This window comes from Pseudorasbora parva, chromosome 20, assembly GCF_024679245.1.
Source record: "Pseudorasbora parva isolate DD20220531a chromosome 20, ASM2467924v1, whole genome shotgun sequence".
NCBI classification, from domain to species: Eukaryota; Metazoa; Chordata; class Actinopteri; order Cypriniformes; family Gobionidae; genus Pseudorasbora; species Pseudorasbora parva.
In genome coordinates this window covers 28362969-28386820 of record NC_090191.1, presented here as the reverse complement: position 1 = coordinate 28386820, position 23852 = coordinate 28362969, and the positions used below count along the sequence as shown (strand labels likewise).

Below are 23852 nucleotides of genomic sequence, written 5' to 3'. Positions count from 1 at the left end.
TCTCATCCGAAAGACTGATTGCTATAATTGCTATACATTTTGTCCAAACTTAATTTGATTGTGTTCAATCCACTTAAATATAAGTCAAATTGAAGACAAAATTAAACCTTTTGTGTTGTGTTACATGAATGATTTGTGTTGCATTAATTAAAACTGGGCGGGGCTTGTTAGTTCCCAGAATGATTTGCATATGGCAAAATCAAGAGCAAGTAAATGTTATTTTATAAGTGTTTTTATGTATTTCTGAGCAAAATGAGAAAGGGGAGACTTGATTGTGTTTAATAGAGTTTAATATTCAATTATTAGATCAATTTAAATTATTGTGGTTTAACATTGTGGAGAAGAGTGGAGCATTAGGTTGTGGACTAATACAACTAATGACTTTGAAGGAGCTATTAATGCTTAGCATTTAAGATGCTAATGTGTGCTCTTGCTAGCTAAAAGTTTGTCAGCTAGCTAGTGCAGTATTATAATGCAGTTGTGTAACATTAAAGTATATGAAATTGAAGTGGATAAATGAATATATGAAATTGAATGTCTGAATCATGACAGGAAGTCATATAAAATGAAACTACTTAGTTGAGTCACTAAAAATGCATTTATTCCATGATGTTGATAGCCTAGAAAACTAGATGCACCCTAGTGGCAGAAAATTGAATCTGCTGCGAGTGTCGTCTAGCAACTTTCAATACAATTCTGAGCTGTAAAAACCAAACTCTGGTCAGGCCAATCACATCATGTATAGAGTCGGTGGGCGAGGCTTAACAAAGTGACGGCAGAGTTGCACTTGCGTGCTTCTAGTAAACACAGAAACTGGCGAACGGCGGCGGTCTTTCGAAGCTTTGACCACGACTCTGGAAAACTTGAAGTTAAGCTTTTCTCTGAGAAAAGAACAAAGAACGGCGCTGAAGTCATTCTTAAAAAGGGAAGATGTGTTCGGAGTTTAGCCGACCGGATACGGCGAATGTTTAATCTATCAACGAGTTCCGCTTCACGTTGCTCTGGTTGGTTGTAGCAATATCCTATTGTGTGCAAATGGAGTTTAAAAGAAAACCGTTGCTGTTTATCCCGCCTCTCGGATTGACAGGGCTGTCAATGGTGAGTTTCCAGACCAAACTGGCTTGTCAAGCTATGATGTTGAAGTTACATGAACAAATTATGTTTGTTTAACGCAATTCATTCATGCGGGACCGATGTACACAATTAAATAATATAAATCCAACACACTTTTTTTCAGTGCATGAAGCCTGCTAATCCAGTGGTCACGTGTGATCATGTGACTGAGAACTTTCCAGGAGAAAGACAAGCTATCTGAACCTAATGCCAGGATGATACTTGTCTAAACAGAACTGTGATGGACTCTCATCGGCACAGAAAACGGGAGGCCATAAGCTACGCTAAGCTAAAGGATGAGGGTCTGAGAGGTTGATTTCTGACAGCTTTTCAAACAAAGAGCAAGCATGCTCAGAGGAGTAGAACAATCACTGGCAGGAACATTACACAGAGCCTAAGCTAATCAAGGCCGCGCTAGCACAGATGGGTTTCCTCCACGGAGCAGTTAGCCTTAACACTTCTTGCCACAGCTCGAGGAGAAACAGCTAAACTGATCAGGGAACAGGAGGGAAGCTCTTTTAACCTGTGAAAAGTGTTGTGAATGGTCTTTGCAACAAATGTGTTAACTGGATACGGTGTTACATGTAATGCTTGTTATATCCCCTGCTAAAAAGAGAATGTTTTGAATTATGGTTCCCATTTTACAATACAGTTATAAGGCTCTTTCAACCTGTGAAAAGTGTTGAGACAGTAAGTAATGTTTTCAACAGTAGCACATTATTTTATTGTGCCCTTGTTACATAGGTTATATGTACTTACCATAGTAAAAACATTAAATTATGCATAATTACATGCAACTAACCCTCAACCAAACCCTAATCCTGCCCTAACCCTTTAGTAAGTATATGTTGTTGATTAATATTAGTACTTAAACATAATTACACTGTAACAAAGACACCTTGAAATAAAGTCTAACCATTTGCAACAAATGTGTTTACTGGATAATGTGTTATATGTAACACACGTCACATCCACTGATGAAAGATGTTTTAGAAGTTATTGGGTTACACTTTATTTCCAGGTGTCTGTGTTATAGTGTAAGTATATATTTAAAAACTGGGTAATAATAATAATTAACTACAAGTACTTCTTATAGGGTTAGGGTTAGGTTGCAGTTTAGGTTTAAGGAGTACTTCAACGCTGGGAAGATGAATCTGTATTTAAACTGGGTCATTAATGTAGTAGAAATGTGAAATTATTTTTTAATATGGTGCTTTCTAGACTGAGAAAAGACAGAAATTGTATTTTTGTCTCATGGGGATGAAAGACAACAATTCCCAGAATGCTTCGCTGCTCTACGAGGCCACTCCCAAAGCCACCGCAACTAGATTACTGAATCACTCTTTCCCAACGCGACTGCGTTGATTTTCATAAAAAACTGAACGTGTCTGTTCAATATGTGATTGAGCCGCTGAAGAAGTGTCACAGCCCAAAACGCTGCAGGAGTCAGATTACATTGACAGTCATGGATGAGCTTGTGATGAGAGCTGAGGTAAACGCGTCCGCGGCATAGATTCACAGCACATGTTCAGTCTGCCGCGTTTTCAGTTCATGCCTTTGAAAGCTTAATTTACATAGGAATTAGTTTGAGAAGTTGAAAGACTTAAGCTTGGAACATACTCTGCAAGAACAAAGCAATTTGTTCGTTTTCTCGAGGTGGCAAGAACAAGAACAAAGTTCGTTTTGGCCAGTACATTCCATAATTCATGAGAAAAGCAGGTGCCGATCATCTGCGTTTCTCCGCATTAACCTCGCCCACATTAAATGTCTAAACAATCACACGATAGTTCTCAGACACCCGCAAGAAAAAAGTTCTGCTCAGGCGATGTGTCAAGAACAAGCTGCGAGAACTCCCAAACCTGGGCTGCGAGGACAAAATAACATCATTTTGTTCTCGCAGCCCTGGGACCGAGAATTTTTCTCTGTCCTTGCAGAATATGCTGCAGCCTTTACTGTGCTTTGCTGGCCGCACCGTTTCCATGAATGCCTGAGGCTGCAGCTGCGAGCTGAGTGCTGTGAGTGTGATCTCCCATCCCCCCACGGCCGAGTTGAAAACATGCGGAAATGGCTCCCTCTGCTGGCTGTAGTCTTTAGCCTCTGGCCAACAATTCCTCTATGGCGCAAATTGACAATATGCGGGAGTCTCAGGGGGATATGGACACACACACACACACACACACACACACAATCATTTGAATATACTCCAGGGTTTCTACTGATACAAAGCCATATGCTAATCGCTATGCTAATCGAGTATGTTTTGAATGATTGTCCCCATTATGCAGTGCTGTTATGAAGCTCTGTAAACATCCTGTCTTTTAATTACTTACTAATAAATACATTGCACAATTGAAACAATTTCATGTGCATGAGTTTTCTCTGATCATGTCAATACTGAGGTAGCTTGAAAGTGAAGGAAAAGCATCTTCCTGATCTGCTCTAAACACAGAAGAACATCGCCAGCATTTTAATGAAAAAATAGACACGTTACTTCCCATGAAATTCCATTTCAGAATGCACATGTCCTTGCATCTTCCTCTTATTATCTGATGCAAATTGCACACAAAAATCACAAGCGCTTTCTGAAATTTACATTTTATTTACATTTATTCATTTAGAGTAGAGGTTTTTATCCAAAGCAACTTGCAAATGAAGACTTGCAAATGAAGAATTGCATTCAATTGGAAAACTTCCAGGATTAAAAGTAGAAAGATTTATCCGTCCACTACAGGGTTAGTTTAGTATTATTTATATACTAATAGTATGTTTTTATATTTTGAATTGGCTTTTATTTTTATAGTTTCAGTTTATTTTATTTTTAAATTTAATTTAAATTTAGTTTTTCAGTTGTAGTCATTTTAGAATGTCAACATTTATTTATTTTTTTAAGTTCATTTTATTTAAGTTAGTTGACAGTGCAGCATTTCTCAATTTTGCTAAGTTTCATTTAAAGTTTAAGATTTTCATCTAATATTTATATCTTATTTTATGTCAGAATTTTAGTTTTAGTTAACGACACAGGGATATTGGTAAAATTGTATCTGTACTGGGTTGCTGCTAATGAATGCTTCTGAGGAAGAACTCACACTGATTGAAATTAACACTTATGAAAGATATTCAATATCTTTGGCTGAATCACTTTGTATCAAGTAAATGGCATAGCCAACAGCAGAATAGTATTTTGCTTTACTGGTCAATGTTTGTGGTATATCGAATTTCAGATTTGCCCTTAACATTCCATAAAAAATATCATAAAACATGGATGGCTGATTAACATGACAGTCACAAGAGCTTTTTATGTCTAAATGTCCCATATTTAGCCAGAATAAAACACAAGGTTGGACCATGTCAATCAGTATCCGGCTCTATCCCAGCAAACATTGGTCTAACGGCAATGTTGTGTCACTGGCCAAAAATAGTTGTGGTAGGACGGCAAAAATCGGTAAAAATGTGTAACACAAAACGTTTCCTAAAAATACATTCAGATACATCTGTTCATCTTTCATTTTGAAACTATTTTTCAACTGTCATTAAACGTCCAAATGTTTGCTGGGATGAGGCTAGTTTGCAACGGTCTGGTTTCCATGCTGAGTCATTGTGCAAAGTGAAACTTTCTTAAAAAGGGTCATTTTCTTACACGCCATCACGATTTATGCATGCTCATACTCAAGCGAGCACTTAGAAGCAGACAGAATGTGTCTCAGACACGACCCTCCTAGCACACAAACAGAACATCCATTTCCCACAAATGTGACCTCTGACCCCAATACACCACCCCTTTCTCGCCTGTCTACTCGTCTCTTAATGGATGATGATATATAAACGTCCTCCTCCCTCTTTCCCTCTATCTGAGAACACTCCTCCACACTAGCTGACGGCTGCGCTCCAGACCAGAAGGTTTGGTAGCGGTCCATGTTTTTAGTAAGCAGCTCTGACAGTGAAGTGTGCAGGGCTCAGTATGGCGTGCTCAACGCCACTGCAGTCTGTGTCGCTCAGCGGTCTGTTTCTGTGCCTGATAAGACGGGGGATAATGGTTCTGAATGTTTATTTTGATAAACTGCAGGGACATGACAAATCCGTGGCTGCCCCAGACCAGCCAAGACAGAAAACAGATGCTAACTGCTCTATTGGCAAGTAGGGACGTTGACTTGTCGTCTAACAAGTGATTGGCTGATTAGTAAGGTAACCAAGATTTATGGCCAGTGTCTTAACATATTGCGCTTTATCTGTTAGTTGGTTTGTAAATAAAAATAAAATAAATAAAGTTAAAACAGAATATCTGTCTATGTGTGCTAATCAAGTTTAGTAGTGTGTGTCTTCACGTCCTTCCTTTCTTGCATTTAAGCTATTTTATGTTTTATGAAAAAAATCATGAAACATCTACATATCTGCCTACAGGGAGATTCCTTGTGATTGATTTGGAGTGCAGTTCATCATCAGTGGTTGTCAATTAGGGGGCCTCAGCAAACTTAACATTCAATTAATAAATTATTATTAAATTATTATTAAAAAATCTAATTCTAATCCAATTGAAATGCTAAATGCACATAAAAGATGAAAACGTATATAATGCCTTTAAATGTTACGCCTTTTTTCAAGATTTACACATTTCAAATAATAGTAAAATGAATAGCAAAAATGTAATAATCGTTACTTATGAATTAAGAATTTTAAAAAAGTTAAAAGAAACTACAACAATAATAAAAAAATTGTTTATAAATCTAAAACTTAAAGGTCCCGTTCTTCGCGTGTTTTTGAAGCTTTGATTATGTTTACAGTGTATAATATAACATGAGTTCATGTTTCGCGTGTAAAAAAACAGTATTTTTCAGACAATTTACTTATCTGTACAGCGCTATTTTCTCTGTCCTAAAAACGGCCTGATGATTTCCTTGTTCTATGAAGTCCCTCCTTCAGAAACACATAACGAGTTCTGATTGGGCCAGCGCTTCCCGTGTTGTGATCGACACTTTGCCCGGAAAGGTCCCGCCTCTAACCTTAACGGGGAGATGCAAGCGCTGAATGCGCGCTCTTCTCCACTTGGGAGAGCAACAAGACCACGCCCCCTTTTTTGTGTGTCATTGTGGGCGGAGGGGTTAGTCAACAAACGGTTCTAGTGACGTCATTACATCCCTGCACTTCCTGCTGTAGTCCAAACCGGCCGTTCGCTGTATAGGCTTTGAAAGGGAACTTCTGTTAAATAAAATATCTCGCTTGGCATTGAACTTTGAGCTTTATAATTTTACAGGTATTATTTATGTTTCTAACAGCAACATTACACACTAACTAAAGTTTGAAAGATGGAATCGCGAAGAACGGGACCTTAAAATTCTTATTTTTTTTATGAATACATAAACCAAATGGTCCATTCCCCTGTTCCGTAAAGATTTACACAAAACATTTTTATTAAGCTCATTTTTTTTAGAACTCATTTTAAACTCTTAATTCATAACAAGAATAACATGTAAGGATTATTCAATTCAATTTGAGGGAATTTTACTATTTGAAATGCATTAGTCTTGAAAAACGTCTTATTTTTTGAGTGTATTATAATATAATAAAATAATAAATAATAAAATACCAACAAATAAAATATTTCCCCCCTCAGTATCTATTTTATTAAATAGCATATAGTTCATGAAGCTTCTGAAATAACAATGAAATATGGCTAATTGATTTAATATATCAATACTCACACACTTTTTGTGAATAAAAAAGCAACAAAACAAGCAGCTTTCTCACCTCTTCCACCCTCTTGTATATTTTTTTTTTTTACTGAGCTTGTTGAAATGCATGCTGGGATTTCCTTTTCTTTGAAGAGTACATGCTGCATTTGAATAAATTAAGGTATCTTAGGCGGCAACATTATTAAGTTAAGCTAAAGACAACCTTCACACCAGGAGTGTGTCTGCAAAACATGATTGACATGCTCAATGACTATTCAAATTAGACAATCAGCAAAGTGACTTGTAGCCAAGGGGAACTTGTTTCCCATAACCATCACAATATCCATCATGCTGAATCAATGCCAGTAAGTGATGCTTTATATATCCATGCTATTAAGACAGAAAATGGACAAAAATTCATTCAGACTTAAAAATACTATCCAACTACTGCCTCACAAATCCAATTCCTGAACCGGCATTTTAATAGAGAGACAAATAATCGCTATGCAATTTAGTTGATCATTATCATATTAAGCAATGAGCGTATGAATGTAGTATCATTTGAAATCATGTCTTTCTAAGTGAAGTGCTGCCTAATGCAGCATTCACACTGTGCCATTATTGATGGGCTAATCCATTAGCACTATGAGGGCACAAAACATTGATCATACAGCAGTGGGTCCCGTCCCCTTTGCAACAGTGTATGTGTGTCAGAGGTTAAAGCCACAAACCTATGTCATTGGAACATGTTTTATTTGTATGCCTATTATAGACAGAAATTAGCAGCCTGAGGCGTTTCCAAGATGACCACTGTGCAAGCTGAGTTGCCTTAAAGGGACTTTAACAGCATGGGTAGAATATCTGAATGACCTACTAATGTTTGCCAAAACGTGCAATATACAACAGAGAACACTGCACAGGATACTGTATTCCCACAATGCAATGCTCTCAAAATAATGCTTAAGGATGTAGATTTTTTGACATCTGCCAATAAAAAATTAATAATAATAATAATACATACATACATACATACATACATACATACATACATACATACATACAGTACATACATACATACATAATTATATATAACAAATAAATACTAACAAATAAAAACATTCACTTTAAATGCTACAAGTAAATTGAGACATCACAACAAAGTAACATGCACATGGATGCCAGTTCTGATGCCCACATACTCACTGATGGCACTTTTGGCTTTGGACAGGGGTCAGCGTGAGCACCCTGACTGGTCTGCAGCTATGCAGCCCCATACACAACAAAATGCGATGCACTGTGTATTCTAACCTTTCTATCAGAACCAGCATTAACTTCTTGAGTAATTTGAGCTACAGTAGCTAGTCTGTTTGATCGGATCAAACGGGCCAGCCTTCGCTTCCCACGTGCATCAATGAGCCTTGGCCACCCATGACCCTGTTGCCGGTTCGCCACTGTTCCTACCTTAAACCTACCTTTGCCATTTTTTCTGCTTCTACCACATCAACTTAGAAGACAAAATGTTAATTTGCTGGCTAATATTTCCCACCCACTAACAGGTGCCATGATGAAGAGACAACCAGTATACACACACACACACACACACACACACACACATTTTGTCCATAAAGTTGATGTGTTAAAAGCAGGAAAAATGGGCAAGTGTAAGGATATGAGTGAGCCTGACGAGGGTCAAATTTTGATGGCTAGACAACTGGGTCAGACCATCTCCAAAAATGCAGCTCTTGTGGGGTGTTCCCGGTCTGCAGTGGTCAGTATCTATCAAAAGTGGTCCAAGGAAGGAACAGTAGTGAACTGGCGACAGGGTCATGGGATGGCCAAGGCTCATTGATGCACGTGAGAAGCGAAGGCTGGCCCATGGGGTCCGCTCAAACAGACGAGTTACAGTAGCTCATATTGCTCATGAAGTTAATGCTGGTTCTGATAGAAAGGTGTCAGAATACACAGAGCATCACAGTTTGTTGTGTATGGGGCTGCATAAACACAGACCAGTCAGGGTGCACATGCTGACCCCTGTCCACAGCTGAAAGCACCAACAGAACACGTGAGCATCAGAACTGGACACAGAGCAATGGAAGAAGGTGGCCTGGTCTGATGAATCATGTTTTCTTTTACATTACATGGATGGCCGGGTGAGTGTGCAAGTCGACGGAGGCAGTGTGATGCTTGGGGCAATGTTCTGCTTAGGAAACCTTGGGTCCTGCCATCCATGTGGATGTTACTTGGGAACGTACCACCTACCTAAGCATTGTTGCAGACCATGTATACCCTTTCATTGAAACGGTATTCTCTGGTGGCTGTGGCCTCTTTCAGCAGGATAATGCTCCCTGCCACAAAGCAAAAATGGTTCAGGAATGGTTTGAGGAGCAAAACAACGAGATTGTTGACTTGGCCTCCACATTGCCCAGATCTCAATCCAATCGAGCATCTGTGGGATGTGCTGAACAAACAAGTCCCATCCATGGAGCCCCCACCTCGCAACTTACAGGACGTAAAGGATCTGTTGCTAACATCTTGGTGCCAGATACCACAGCACACATTTAGAGCTCTAGTGGAGTTCATCCCCTGATGGGTCAGGGCTGTTTTAGCAGCAAAATGGGACCTATATATATATATATATATATATATATATATATATATATATATATATATATATATATATATATATATATATATATATATATATATATATATATATTTCCATGTGGATAACGACACCATTCCCATTTTCACTTTAATGAGGTCCTGTGAATTTCTATCATTTAAAAAAATGTAGTAGGAAGCATGTGCAATCTAGTATTTCATTCTGAACATAATCACATCTCTCAACTTCTTCAATGACCTTTGACCTGTAATAAACCCGGCCTAATTTTTAGATAAGGCCATGCGAATCCTCCTTGGGCTATGCTCCGCCGCTAACTGTGACGCTGCAGAGCTCTCAGAGAGATAACAGCACAACTTCCAGCACCGTGGACAGATGGACGGAGTCAGACCCTGCGCTATAACACACTGTCCCATTGCTCTGGCCTATAGTCCTGACCCAATAAGAGAAAAACACAAACACACTTCCCAGCTTGAATCACATATACCGCAAGGTTCCACCACAAAACAACAGAATATGCCTTCTGCGCCTAAATTAGAGGAGCAGAGAGATTATGTCAGCCACTTAGCTGAAAAAAAATGCCGATTACCAGGGAGAAGGATCTTTTGTCCAGGCAGCACACGCGCGGCATTGATTGTACTCTTTGTTTTCACCAGCAAGGTGGCTGATGCCTAAGCCGGGCGGCACACTTCTCTGCTCGCTCGTCCTCTCTCGCTCACAAGCTCACGCAGACGCGAGCAGGCATGTCGTTCCCAGGTGCCCTTCCCCCCATCTCTCCCTGGCCATTCCCGAAGCATACGTTTCCTTCTCTCTGCTCCACACACTTGTCATTTTACATACTGATGTGAAGATAGAACACGTTCCCGAGATCATATACTGCACCTGAGGACCATAAACACACGCATGAACAGCTGATAAAACACATCACAGAACGATGCAGCACACACACAAGCCAAGAAACACATGCAAGGAACTGAAGTCCCTCATTACTAACAATACAGGGTGTTAAAGTTTGTTCTGAAAGAAAGAAATGAAGGGTTTTGTCCTTTCATGAGGCTTCATTAATCCTGCATTAACCAACTGATTATAGATAAAAGCATTCAACTAATACCAAAAAAAAGCTTATTATTGACGTCATAGCTTAGAGTAATGAGACTGTCCAATACATTTCATAGAAAAATGTAAAAATAAAAACAACACATTTTATAAATAAGTTCATTTTATGAATATATATAAATATATTCTAAGCTGGTTTAAGTTATTTTATTTTTAGCCTCCAGAACCAATCCACTCATCTGTTCTCAGTTATTTTTTACAAACGTCATTGTTTTGTATACTACATTTTTCATTTATTGACAAATGGTTTAAATCTGTATTGTGTTTTCCATAACTTCTTCTTGACTGAATCTCTCTAATGTCAAGCCTATACACAATAAAACAAGATTTGTAATGATTTATGAGTTTATTTCAAGGTGTGATTGAATTTTAAAACTGTTTTTATTCCACTCTATTTTATTCATTTATTGTTATTTGTATGTATGTATAATGTATTGCAATAAAAAAAAGGATAATAACAAAAAAAAGATTTTTGTCACTTTTAATGAAAGACAATGACATCCAAAATTGGTCACTGGACTATTTATTGCATGGCTTTTCTTTTCTTTTTTTCAAAATATCTCCTTTTGTGTTCCACCGAAAAAATGTCAGGGTTGGAATGGTATGAGTGTGAGTAAACAGAATGTCAGAATGTTAATTTTTGGGCAAACTACCCTATCAGTTTAGTCTAAAATGTTTTTTTCTTAAATGTCTTAGGAGACATAAGAATAGAGCTGCTGTTATAATTTTCTGGGGCCTGGGAAAATTTGTAATGGGTGTGCTTCACCACCCCCAATGCTATATCAGAAAGGACTGTGGCGAGCCCCCCTCATCATGTTCCCATCCCGTCCCCCAGAGCTATGAAATGAATGTGGACAGTATAGCCCAGATCATTTGGAAAGTATTTATTGACAAATGTTTGAGTTAAAGGGACAGTTCATCCAAAATTGAACAATTTTGAACATTTTTCTGAGACATATCTCATAATATCTCTTTTAAACGTTTCACAGAATTTTCCTTTTTGAGTGAAATATCCCTTTAATACCATAATCTCAGGCATTTTATTGCAGGCGTTGCTGTATTGGCAAATTAAACAGTTGGCGGTGATCTCTTCTGAAACTCCAGAGGAGACACGTGAGATCTCTGAATAAAAGTCTATTAGTGTTCATTATGATGACAAACAACTCTTTGTACTTGACATTAATGTGCACAGTTTAGGGAGGAGTTGATGACTTACAAACTGCTTTGATTTGAATCAGACAAATATGAGGATGTCATATTAAACATTTAGACATTCCGAGCAAAAAACCAAGTAGCCTAAATACAGACGTTGAAACGAAATGTGTCACAAACGGTCTCCCCAATCCCATATATCCCAACACAGTGTATAAGGGGCGCAGTGGGTCGGGGATGCCTAGAGTGGGTGTGTGTGTGTAAGTGTGTGATGTATTGCATTGCTCAAACAACTGCAATAGCTCTGTCTGAATTGATATAAACTGCACGGAACCGGTGGGCTCCAGGAAAGCCCTTTTTCCGACGACAAACAGAAATAAACTTGTCCGCTACGGTCTGTTTTCATACCTGAGTAACCCGGGTAGAGGTATGGAGCCGGAGCCCGAGCCCAGCAATCCTTTCTTCCCACTCAACAGCTTCTCCACCAGCCCCACATTCCCGGTCCGCGCCGCCTCCAGCAGCTCCTGCTCCTTCCCCATCCCGGACACAAGTTTAATCCACGAGAACAAAAACAATCCGGACTGAACGGCGAGGTTTCCTATTAGTATTTCTGCAGCATGTTAACCGACAAACAGACGCTCCGCCGTGCGCTGCTGTATGAATAAAGCCGCTAGTCCATACCGGAGCTCAATGATGGAATGATGCACCGGATACGTAGTAACGCGGTCCCGGTGCAGCTGAGCTGAACGGGAGGATAATGGTCCTCCAGACTGGCCGGTTGCCTGGAGACGCGGGTTAAATCTCACTCACCAGCAGCTCTGTCCGTGCGCTCTCGGTCACCGTACACACGCTGTTCCCCGCGCGCGCGCGCTATCTCTCTCTCTTTCTCTATGTGTGTGCGCGCGCTCTGTTGTACCGACAGCAGGGCGGCCCAGCATCAGTGTTTCTCTCTTTCGGTTCCTATATGGCAGTCTTTCGTTACGAGAGGAGAGAGCTGCTCTGGCTAGGCGTGGGGTCATCAAACACTGTTACTGTAACCTTGTTTTGATTTCATTGGCACAAGAAAAATATGTCACATTATAAGGAACGTTTACACACTAGTATTGAGAGATATGATAATAATGGTTATGTACCATGATAGCAAGGCAATTCAAAAACTATCAGGGTAACCTATTTGGGGGACAAACAACCAAAATTCAACTGTATCTAACTTACACATGCACAATTCATTAATCTGAATATAGGATAGTATATGGGTTTCATTTAAACATGTTTAATTAAAAATATATTCATAATATTTTATATTTCAAATGAGCATTTCTCACTCAAAGCGCTATAACATTATACAATATGGATAAAGCCATATTGCAGTTTAGCTATAGAAATTGAGAGAGAAAAAAGAAGAAAAAAAAACAAATAATAATGTTCTCTCTAGAAATAAATACATAAACCAGACAGCAACGTCAGTACAATTGTATACACTAAATTGCGATGATTTTACCATGGAACCACCACTGTACTTATAAGAGCTTGTATGTTTCCGAGCTATAATATTGAAAATCTGTGTTCATTCAGTATTTCTCAGGGTGTTGTTTATAACTTTACTTATCTCCACAGCATTACTTCCTGTGGCGTTCAGCTGTGAAGTCTTCAAGAGAGGAGAAAAAAAACTGCTAAATACTGGAAGAACACAAGAAATGAAAGAGATGGTGTGTGTGTGTGTGTTTGAGATGGAGAGAGAGAGAGAGAGAGAGAGAGAGAGAGAGAGAGAGAGAGAGAGAGAGAGAGCGAGAGAGAGCGAGAGAGAGAGAGAGCGAGAGAGAGAGAGAGAGAGAGCGAGAGAGAGAGAGAGAGCGAGAGAGAGAGAGAGCGAGAGAGAGAGAGAGCGAGAGAGAGAGAGAGAGAGAGAGAGAGAGAGAGAGAGAGAGAGAGAGACAGCTGCAAGCCCACTGGGTGTTGGACAGAATCGCTAGCTTTCGACTTTGCCAAGAAACAGAAACAACCGGATCTTAGGAGGCAGTTGTGTGCAAGCTCTCTCCATTACTCACACAAAAACAAGCGGGTGTTCAGTGTCTATTTAGTTTCTAACTCCAGGAATAAACTCCTCCATAGAGCAGCAAACAGAGCAGTATTCATCTGCCTTAATAGGCAATGCATAAAGTGGGAGCACACACACACTTGCCGGCCTGACTTTACAATTCATGAGAGTACCACATGAGATTGAGGTTGCATGAAGGTGAAGCCAAACCAAACTGAGATTACATGGACGGAAAGACCTTTTTTAGGAATCCCAGAGGAAAAGTGACCTTTTTTAGTAGCACCTAGCAAAAGTGATTCATGCCCCAAAAAGTCAGAAGTCAACGTAGAAGTCAAACCATTGTGGAAGTAAAAGCATGATACATAGTCTAGCTCCCATTTCATAACTTTAGAAATGATACAAGTTTTACATTACACACTTCTTTCTGTACAATCTTATGCGTATGTCTTTGTACATCTCAGTGATGTATATATATATATATATTTTTTTTTTACATTTTTCTAAATAAGTAGGTAAACATATGATTGAGTATATGTGTGACAGCATCGGATCATCATCATAAAAAAAGAGCACAGCAAATACTCATGAATAAAATGTTTTAAACTTTATTTCAGCATTTTATTTCAGATGTCTCAATATACTTCAGCAGCTTCTGACATACACAAGAAATAATCATTTCTTAAGTTTGCTTGATTGAACATCATTGTTCATTTGTGCTAAAGAGGCGGGCCGCCTTCTTTAAGGGGCGTGTCTATTACATAACAGGGCGGGGCTAGAGTCATAGGGGTGAGGCCTAGTACTACAGAAGAAAAGATTTTGTTTCCTACAATCAGGTGTTTATCATCCAGCTCTCAATGTTCAAGTCCGAACATCTGAGAAATGTTCTCCAGACGGAAGCTTGTGTTGTGAAGAGCATTACAACATTCGTTTAGAGAGCAAGATGTGAGAAAAATCAAGCAGAACCTCTGGAGAAGGTGTGCAGGCACTTGCTGGCCGCTGAAGAAAGGTAAAACAAAAAGAGGAGGGGAAAAAAGGGCAGGAGAGAAAGCAAAGACCATTTTTGCCATTGTATTTCATCATAAGATATAAGTCCCTTCTCTTTTAAAGCATGAATAAGAAAAGCCAACCAAACACAAACTCTTAGAATTCTCATAAATGCATCTGTTGAGCTGTTTTCCGACATCCATCTCTGTTTTGATTTTTCTTTGTGCAGAAACGCTGGTAATCAGATCAACAATGTGACAAAGCAAAGGCTAAACATTCAGAGTTCAAATGAAACACCTGTAAATTAATAATTAATCTCCCATTTTGACAGTTGCCATCCAAACGTTCATCTAAAAAGACAAACATGGAATAACACTGTGTGTTTAGTTACAAATACTGCACTGATATCTGCAAACTCCAACATATCTGTCCATATAGTGAGAGAAATCAAGTTGTGCAATGCAATTCCTGTAGTGTGTTCGTGAACATAATTCCAAAAACATTCCCGTTTTTGAGAAGCTAAACATAAGAGCGAATAGTAAAAATGTTGCGTACACCAATTCAAATCGCACTTATTAACAAAAAAACATTCTTGTATATCACAATTACTATACATAAACACAAATTTATTAGTTGCTAAAAAATGTTTTATTTTTTTTATTTTTTTTTATTTTTTAGTTATTGTTAAACAAAAGAGTTCAGAAAAGTGCAAATTAACTTTTTAAGACATTCCTCCAAAGATATGACATTCAACATCACACACCCTGACAGTGTGTCTGGGGTTAGAGGTCAAGGGTGGAATGTGCTTCTACACTGTGTATGAATGGTAAGAGATATAGAGTGATAAAGGGGTTTCTCACCCCTTTACACTTTCCCATGATAATTGCATCTGCAGGCCTCGTCGACACAAAGAAACGAAGTGAAAGAAATAATAAAAACAGGTAGAGAGCAACGAAACATCAAGAGAGAATGTGAAATGCCATGGGCTGTCCGAAGAGTTTTTCTGATTCTGAAGCTTTGTGTGTACACTATAGTAAGCCGATGCCACTGATTATAAAGTCTGGTTCCCGAGTGAAGTGAGAGCTCCGTCGCAGCACACATACCATTCTCCTTTCGGCTGCAGAGTTTGGAGTTTTTATGGCGCCGGGCCCCTCCAAGCACCTCTGCTGCCCCCCTGTGGCAATGTCTGTCCTGTATGCGCGCACACACATGCACTGCCACTAGCTGTTGCTGCCCCCGCTGGTGAGTTTGAGACTCTTCATTTGATGCTGGAGAGAGTCTTTCTCCATCTGGGCTTCTGCTAGCGCCATCTTGGCTTTGGACAGCTCCAGCTTCAAGCATTCATTCTCCTCCGAGAGCAGCTGTGTGGATGGAAAAGATCATTAGCTTGGCACACAAAGTGTTTTTTGTTGATCAGCCTGGATGCTTTGCTTGAATGATAATTTCTATTGTATAATTGATTTGAAATGGGTCATGTTTTTATCATTTTATTTCATTTTTTTTTCCATCTGAGGTCCGCTTCTAAATATTAGTCAGGGTCTTTTGCACCAAAAACTTAATAATTGAGTTGCCATGTCCATTTTCTACACTCTCTTTGACCCTCAGAATTAAATTAAATTAAATTAAATAAAATTTATTTTTATTTTTTGCTGCTGTGCCTTCAAGACTTGTGTAAACACACTCTTTATGTGATGCACAAGTTGTTAAGATCAGACTACAATGATCTGGCACCTTGTTAGAAATAAACCTTTAAAGGGTTAGTTCATCCAAAAATGTCATGAATTCCTTACCCTCATGTCGTTCGACACCTGTAAGACCTCCGTTCATCTTCGGAACACAAATAGGCACTAAAAACATCGTTACAAAGTCCATCTCACTACAGTGGTTCTACAATAATTTAATGAAGTGACGAAAATAGTTTTTGTGCGCAAAAAACAACAACTAAATAACGACTTATATAGTGATGGCCTATTTCAATACACCGTTTCATAAAGCTTCGGACCGTTATGTATTAGTGTATCTGACCAGCGAATCCTGAATCGATACGCTGATTCGTTAAGCTCCGAGGCTTCAGGAAGCTGAGTTTTGAAATCGGCCTATCATTAAGTCGTTATTTGGTTGTTGTTTTTTGTGCACAAAAACTATTCTTGTCGCTTCATAAAAGTTTTGTGCAGCCACTGTAGTGATATGGGCTTTGTAACGACGTCTTTATAACTTTTATGGGTCTTGAGAGAGGAAATTACATTGTGGCCAATGGAGGCCATTTCAACAAAAATATCTTCATTTGTGTTCCGAAGATGAACAAAGGTATTATGGGTCTGGAACGGCATGAGGGTCAGTAATTAATGACAGAAGTTTCATTTTTGGGTAAACTAACCCTTTAAATTTTAGTATATTTTAGGGTAATGCTTTATTTCGATGGTCCACTTTAAAATTTTACTACATGTCAACTAACTCTCATTAGAGTAAGTATGATAATATCTGCAAATATAAATGACCTGGGTAACGACATTCAAGCAAAAAAAACACTTTTATGCTGATGATACTATTATTTATACACTTGCTCCGTCCATAACACAGGCAGTGCAAGAACTTCAAATTGCATTTCAGTCATTACAGAGTGCTTTTGAGAGCTTAAAATTGGTTTTAAATTCACAGAAAACAAAGTTTATGATATTTTCAAGGGCTCATTCAGAAGTACTTGAGCATCTTAGCATCTATACATCTGATGGTAAAAATATTGAAAGGGTATCTTCATTCAAATACTTGGGCATTTGAATAGACGATAAGCTTTTGTTTAATGTACATATTTTTAATCTAATCAGAAAACTCAAAGTGAAAATTTGGTTTTATTTTAGAAATAAATCTAATTTTACATTTCACGCTAAAGAAACTTGTTGAAGCTACTTTCCTAAGTGTGATAGATTATGGGGATATATTATACATGCATGCTCCCTCCTCCATTCTAAGACGTCTTGATTCAGTCTACCATGCTTCTTTACGCTTTATTACAAATGCAAAATCCCTTACTCATCATTGCATTCTTTATGAGATGGTTGGTTGGACATCACTTACTATACGAAGAAAACCGCATTGGTACATTTTTATTTACAAAGCAATGCTAGGTAAGCTTCCAGCATATCTTTGTACTCTTCTTTGTGTTAGTTCTGGCAGTTACCAGTTGCGCTCTTCAAAGTGTTTGCTTTGAAATGTACCTAGAGTTTTTACTGTCTATCTGTGAATTTAAAGGCATCATAAAGAAAGTGGTAATGAAGGCATGTGATTGTTTTTGTTGAGAGAATCCTATGTATTACTATTTATTTTTATTATTGTACTTGTTGTATTTTAATATGTTGTCAGACTGTATGGCTGCTACCTTAGTCTCAATGAGACTTCCTGCTAAAATAAAGGTAAATAAAAAAAATAATAACACTTTTGATGGTCCAACAACAAACCATCTACTGCGCTACCCCTATCCTAACAGTCTACTGATACTCTACTGATAGTTGATATGTAGTTGCAAAGTGACTTATAGTTACTAAAATGTCTAAAGTGGACCATCAAAATAAAGCGTAACCTATTTTGGTAACGTTTTAAGAGCTGTAGCTACTACACTTAACCAGGAACAAAACAAGCTTTTTACTCTTACCATTAGAAAGAAGTGTGTTTTTGTTTGTGAATATAACCTTGTTCAGCTTCCCAGATAACCCAGCGTTAAGGAAACAGCGGAGGCAGTTTGCAGCAACGGATTTCTGCAAGTGTGTTTGTTTGTTCCAGTCATGAGTCAAAACTACAGGCGGTGAGTGAAACTGCTTCAAATGACTGTTTTGTTGGTAATCGGCACACAAGTGCAAATTATGTAAACAACACAAACCCATAGTGAATCAAAAGTTATCCAGAGATAATGCTATGATGTATTGTGTGTGTGCTGTGTTTGTCTCAGCGCCGCCCACTGCATTCTTCCACGAGGTCGGCTGTTTTCAGAAAGACTGGGTACAGCGTATCTATCGTTTATAAATATGATAAAACCAAAGACTCTTTGGCGATATGAAGGATGCAATACTTACTCTATAGGTCAATAATAACATGAGATTGGCAGAAACTGTATATGCATTTTATGCGAGTAGTCTGTTACACTGTGTTATGAAGATTTAATTGACCATTACAAGCTATAATCATTTCATCCTACGTTTTGGTAATATATTAGCAACTGCACTAAATTGCATATTTTGCTCAGTTTGGTCCTCTGAATAAAACTCTGTTATTTTTTCTCCTTCTTGAGTATGAGCTCCATATTCATAGGGACCATAAATCTATGATGTGTCAAATATGATACTCAAAAGAAAAATTATTTTTTATATTCAGTCTAAAGGTTAAATTAACTGTTCCATTAAAAAAAAAGACATTAAGGCAATCAAGACATGGTAAAAAGGCTTAACAACATACATTTATATTAACGTTCACATAAAACTGCAATTTTACAAGTCCAGCTTTATGTGGACGTATCCTGCAATGCATATGACTACATCATGCAAAACTGTTCAATCATTTACATATCGCAAATTGTACCTGTTCTCTACTTGAGGGGGTGGGGCTTGTGGGTGACAGAGGTGCAGTCTGAGTGGCTTTCGGCTCACTGGCCACACCTACAGGAACTTCAGGGACAGAACTGAGCCTGCTGTCATTCACAGGCCCCGCCTTCTGAAGCTTTGGGTCCGGAGCACGCTCAGCTGTCCGAGGGGAGAGAGGGGAGGGATGCATTTAGAACGTGCATTCCTGAGCTTTGAGCCTATTTCAAAATAGTTCAAAATGGAGGCAAACTTGAAAGTAAAAGAGAGAGTGCATGCATGTGCCAGAGGGATGTTAAGGGTTGGAAATTATGCTATAAGGAGCAATTATAGTTCAGGAGTAAAGAAGGAAGCAGGAAGAGATAAACAGGAAGTAAGGGACATGAATAACCTCCTCCAATGCTGAATGAGCCGTCGTCTTGACGATGGATAAGCAGATTATGAATATGCACGGCGATGGGCGTGGCCTCGGGCTCTGATGCTTTGTCACGGGGACCATCATCCTGATTTAAACACGTATATTAATTAGTACATGCATACTGGTTCTGTTTAAAAAACCTGAGCTGTCTTGCTGTCTACTAGTTTTTTTAATTCAAGTTATTAGATGTATTCTGGGACTGCAGCTGACTAAGTTTTGGAACAGAAGGGCAGTGTACAATCACACAGTGTATGGAGGCAAGTATGTCACAAAATATCGATATCGGTATGATAAAAAATATTAAATACCAATGTTATGTTAATACTTCACGTAGAGTAATATTGTAAATAATCTAGCGCCACTAACATGTCAAGGACAAGGCAGACAAAACCGATACTGTTACTTTAATTGCTATAGACACCGCAATAATATTGTTACAGTTAATCCATTGACCATAATAATCGTGTTGGGAAATATATCTTAAGTGCCTTGTGTCTTAATGTACCTTGAGGTTCACGTGTGTATCTTTGATGGTGATCTCCATAGGGAGAACCTGGGAGGCAGTGTCATCCCCCAGGAAAAGGGCAAGGTTTCGCAGCGATGTCATGAGGAAGTCGGCGCTGAAGGCCTGTACGCGGCACTGCAGGAAGCCGTTCTGTTCGGCAAGAGGAGAGTGAACCGCAGCCCCCGGGCCACTTTCCAGCCTCACCTGCACCTCTGGATTTAATAAAACCATGCTGGGGTCTGACCCTGACCCAGAACCTGCAAGAAAGAAAGAAAATTAGAAGTGAAGCAATGTGCTGATGTCATCTTTGACAGAATTGGGATTTTTTATTTTTATTTTTTGGTCCTCAGTTGAGCCATGAAATGCTTTGTTCACACTGACAAATGCAGCCTTCGAGAGAGATTGGTCGCAACAGTGATTTCCAAGTACATGATTGACTGAGCGAAGTCATATTTACAAGTGAGAAATTACCTTACACAGGCTGCCGAGTAATGGTGGAAAACTGATCTATAACATCGATGGTATCTTATATTATACCAATAATCCATGTATACAGATCAGTGAGCAGGATGCAAGCCTGTAGCTACTTATAATGAACAATTTTGCACATTAATTTTACATGCGGTGTTTCAATAAATTTAAAGGCACTGTGTGTAAATTTCGCCACTAGAGGTCGCTTACTCAAAACAAAGGCGTAGCTTGATGACGCCGTGAATGAGCATGGAATCATGGGAGTTGACTATTCAACTCCACAGCTGATTCAAAGAAATCCAACTGACTTAGGCAGAAATCATGTTCATCAATGAACGAATGTATTAAAGTTTTATTACAGTTACGGTGGTATGAAACAGGAAACAGGACGCGCCGAGAGCCATGGGAGTGAATGCTAATAAGACAGACCTGCACAAAACACTGGTCTCTGAGCTTTTATTATGCTTATGCTGGAGTCGGCTGCTGTGTGTTGAAAGTTGTTATAACGTTACTCTGTGCGTTCGCTCGGTAGCTGGTATGAGACACTTTTTGCACTTTGCAGTCATCGGTTGCCTCCGAGTCATAGTAAAAACGTTACTCGCGGTGAATCAAGAAAACAAGCGATTCAAACAATAAGACTAACCGTGTTGCGCTGTATAACTATCATTAGTTTTCTGTTCCAAACAGTTGCTCGTCTGTCTAATAAAATATGTGGTGTTTCCATGGTTTCTACGGAAATCAAGGGTAGGAAATCAAGGGCAAAATGAACTCATTGACAGGTGTCGCAAGGACGCGGCCCCTAACACTGGTTAAAAGAGCCGATTTATTTCTGGATTCAAACATTGTTGGAAACGTTTGGGATACTGCAAGTACACAGGTCAAATATAACATTGTTTTAGTGATTTTGAGATATTTTAAATTTTAAATCTTACATATTGTGCCTTTATGATTATCTATTGACAATAAAATATACATAACTATGTCTTCAGTGGTGTATTAAGACCTTACAAAATGAACTGTTATGTTTTATTATCTTAAAATGAGCCATTTCGATGTACATATACTGGGGGTCCTCTAACAGTGAAGTCGCCATTTTGGGCCGCAATGCTTCTACAGTAGCCCTAAAGGGACAAACTGCTCTACAGAGCACTTTGTCCTGTGTTCATCTTTGTCCTGTGTTGGCCACCGTAGCTTCTCTATGTGCGTCAAATGGGTGGGGTCGGCAATGAGAGGCTACAATTTGCAACCACACTGCTAAATTCCGCTAAAATGTACACAGTGCACCTTTAAAGCAGCAATGTGCAGAACAGCATATACAAAAAATATGTATGCATGGTTAATAATAAATGATTTAAGTTTACATATTTTATTAGCTTAGTTAGAAAATAAGCAACAAAAATCTGTGAACAAAAACGTGCTTTGAGGCAAAACGAACAAACGAACAAGTTCAAACAAGATGACCATTTAAGGGATAATATAGTCATACCACTTAATGTTTTTCCATCATATCAAACAATTACAGGGATATGAAATATTGATTTTAAGATAAAACTGTTTTAAAATCGTATTCATACCCATTTATTGAATACAATTTATTAATCCATTAAAGCGTACACAACAAACATCCTAGCAGGAAGATGAATACTACAATGATATTACAGTACTATTAATACTGAAGCCCTCTGATTTTATTTTTTTAAATTGAATTGATAACTGTAACAGAGACAGACCAGCTCCTTTTGTATGAAACAAGCTAGAGCGAGTCCGTAGTGTAATACACGACACACAAAAGAAGCTCTGTCTTCAGATACACGGATGAGAGGACTGTCATTATCAGGGAATAACAGACCTCAGAATGTTGCGACTGACCAATCAGAGAGCACTGCAATAAATCATAAATAATAATGAAAGCCCAACTTGAAGGTGCAAGCCTACCAGAGATTTTAAGTCGATAGTAAGTGTTCCTGCTCCTGACATGTCACTTCACATTTGGTTAAACTTTTCTCATATACAGTTCCTATTGCTCTCATTGAAAACGAATGATTCAAGGTCTCATTGTCACTGCAAATCACTGTCAGTGTGAACGTTCCTTAATACCTCAGCATTGATGCCCTTACAAAAAAATGCACGCAATAATGAAGATCCACATGTTGAAAACACCATCTACTCCACGTTTCTCCATGCAATGCCATAACCCTTGGAACTACAAGAACACATGAGTGTGTACACAGTCATGCAGGAAACCAAGGGATCACTAATGAGTGGAAGTCGAGGGCCCGCTGCACACGCTGTGGAAGCAGACGGGAAAGCAGGACACGGGAGACAGCCACCGGTCTAAAAATAGACAAATCCAAAACATTGAAACGCTGCATTTAAATTATGCATTGAATCCAAAATGTCAGCGCAACAATGCCTGTGGTAATGAATAGAAATCTCATTGAAATTCATGGAAATTTCCTACAGCAGAGGGCAGAAAGGAGACATCAAATGATATCTGAGCTGTGTAGTTCAGCGGTCCCAGAGGGTCTCGTGGCAGAGGAGTCCACGGTTTCGGTCTGATCTATATTGAATTCATGTACCGTCAGCTATGAAACTAAGACAGCATTAACATCCTCACCTCCTCTGCCCAATAGTACAGATGCTTATTCAGCAGAAGTGTTAAATAAGACAGAGTAATAAGAAATGTGGAGACAGGAGAGTTAAAGCAGATATTACTGACATAATAAAATGGCAATGGTACCACATTTATATACTGTGGTATATGCAGTTCAACAAAGTACTTGAGTTCCAAAATCACAAAAATTACATGCATAAAAATTCTACATTTAAAACATTTCATATTTTGCATTCAGGAGTTTCAAACTATGAATTTGTATATTATATATATTTTATTTGAATTATTTTTGTATTTGTTTAAAAAAAAAAAAAATCAAATTAACTATAATAGAATGTATATTATAAATAAAAAAATGTACTCCATAATTAAATAATTGTAATTAATGACAAACAATTGCAAGCCTGAAAGATTGGATTTAAAGGGATAGTTCACCAAAAAATGAAAATTCTGTCATCATTTACTCACCCTCAAGTTGTTCCAAACCTGTACGAGTTTCTTTGTTCTGCTGAACACAAAAGAAGATATTTGGAAGAATGTTTGTAACCCAGCAGATACAGCAACCATTGACTATCATAGTATATTTT

The 23852-nt window shown here is 38.5% G+C and overlaps 2 protein-coding genes across 9 annotated transcripts in view; both read right to left on the bottom strand.

Moving 5' to 3' along the window:
* The window catches only part of anks1b (ankyrin repeat and sterile alpha motif domain containing 1B), a 209080-nt gene extending 196553 nt beyond the window's left edge, over nt 1-12527 (bottom strand). For 3 of the 5 annotated variants that reach the window (XM_067427659.1, XM_067427652.1, XM_067427653.1), the window contains exon 1: nt 12076-12526. In XM_067427659.1, the coding sequence (XP_067283760.1) occupies nt 12076-12206 (131 nt within the window). In that variant the 5' untranslated portion in view covers nt 12207-12526. Of the gene's footprint in view, nt 1-12075 lie in introns of all 5 variants that reach the window. The other 2 variants (XM_067427655.1, XM_067427651.1) reach the window with 2 other exon arrangements.
* A 1767-nt stretch (nt 12528-14294) lies between these two features.
* The window catches only part of bltp3b (bridge-like lipid transfer protein family member 3B), a 43665-nt gene continuing 34107 nt past the window's right edge, over nt 14295-23852 (bottom strand). For all 4 annotated transcript variants that reach the window (XM_067428394.1, XM_067428395.1, XM_067428396.1 and 1 more), the window contains 4 exons: nt 20181-20437; nt 19649-19760; nt 19259-19419; nt 14295-16050 (listed from right to left, as the gene is read on the bottom strand). In XM_067428394.1, coding sequence (XP_067284495.1) covers nt 15910-16050; nt 19259-19419; nt 19649-19760; nt 20181-20437 — 671 coding nt within the window. In that variant the 3' untranslated portion in view covers nt 14295-15909. The remainder of the gene's footprint in view (nt 16051-19258; nt 19420-19648; nt 19761-20180; nt 20438-23852) is intronic.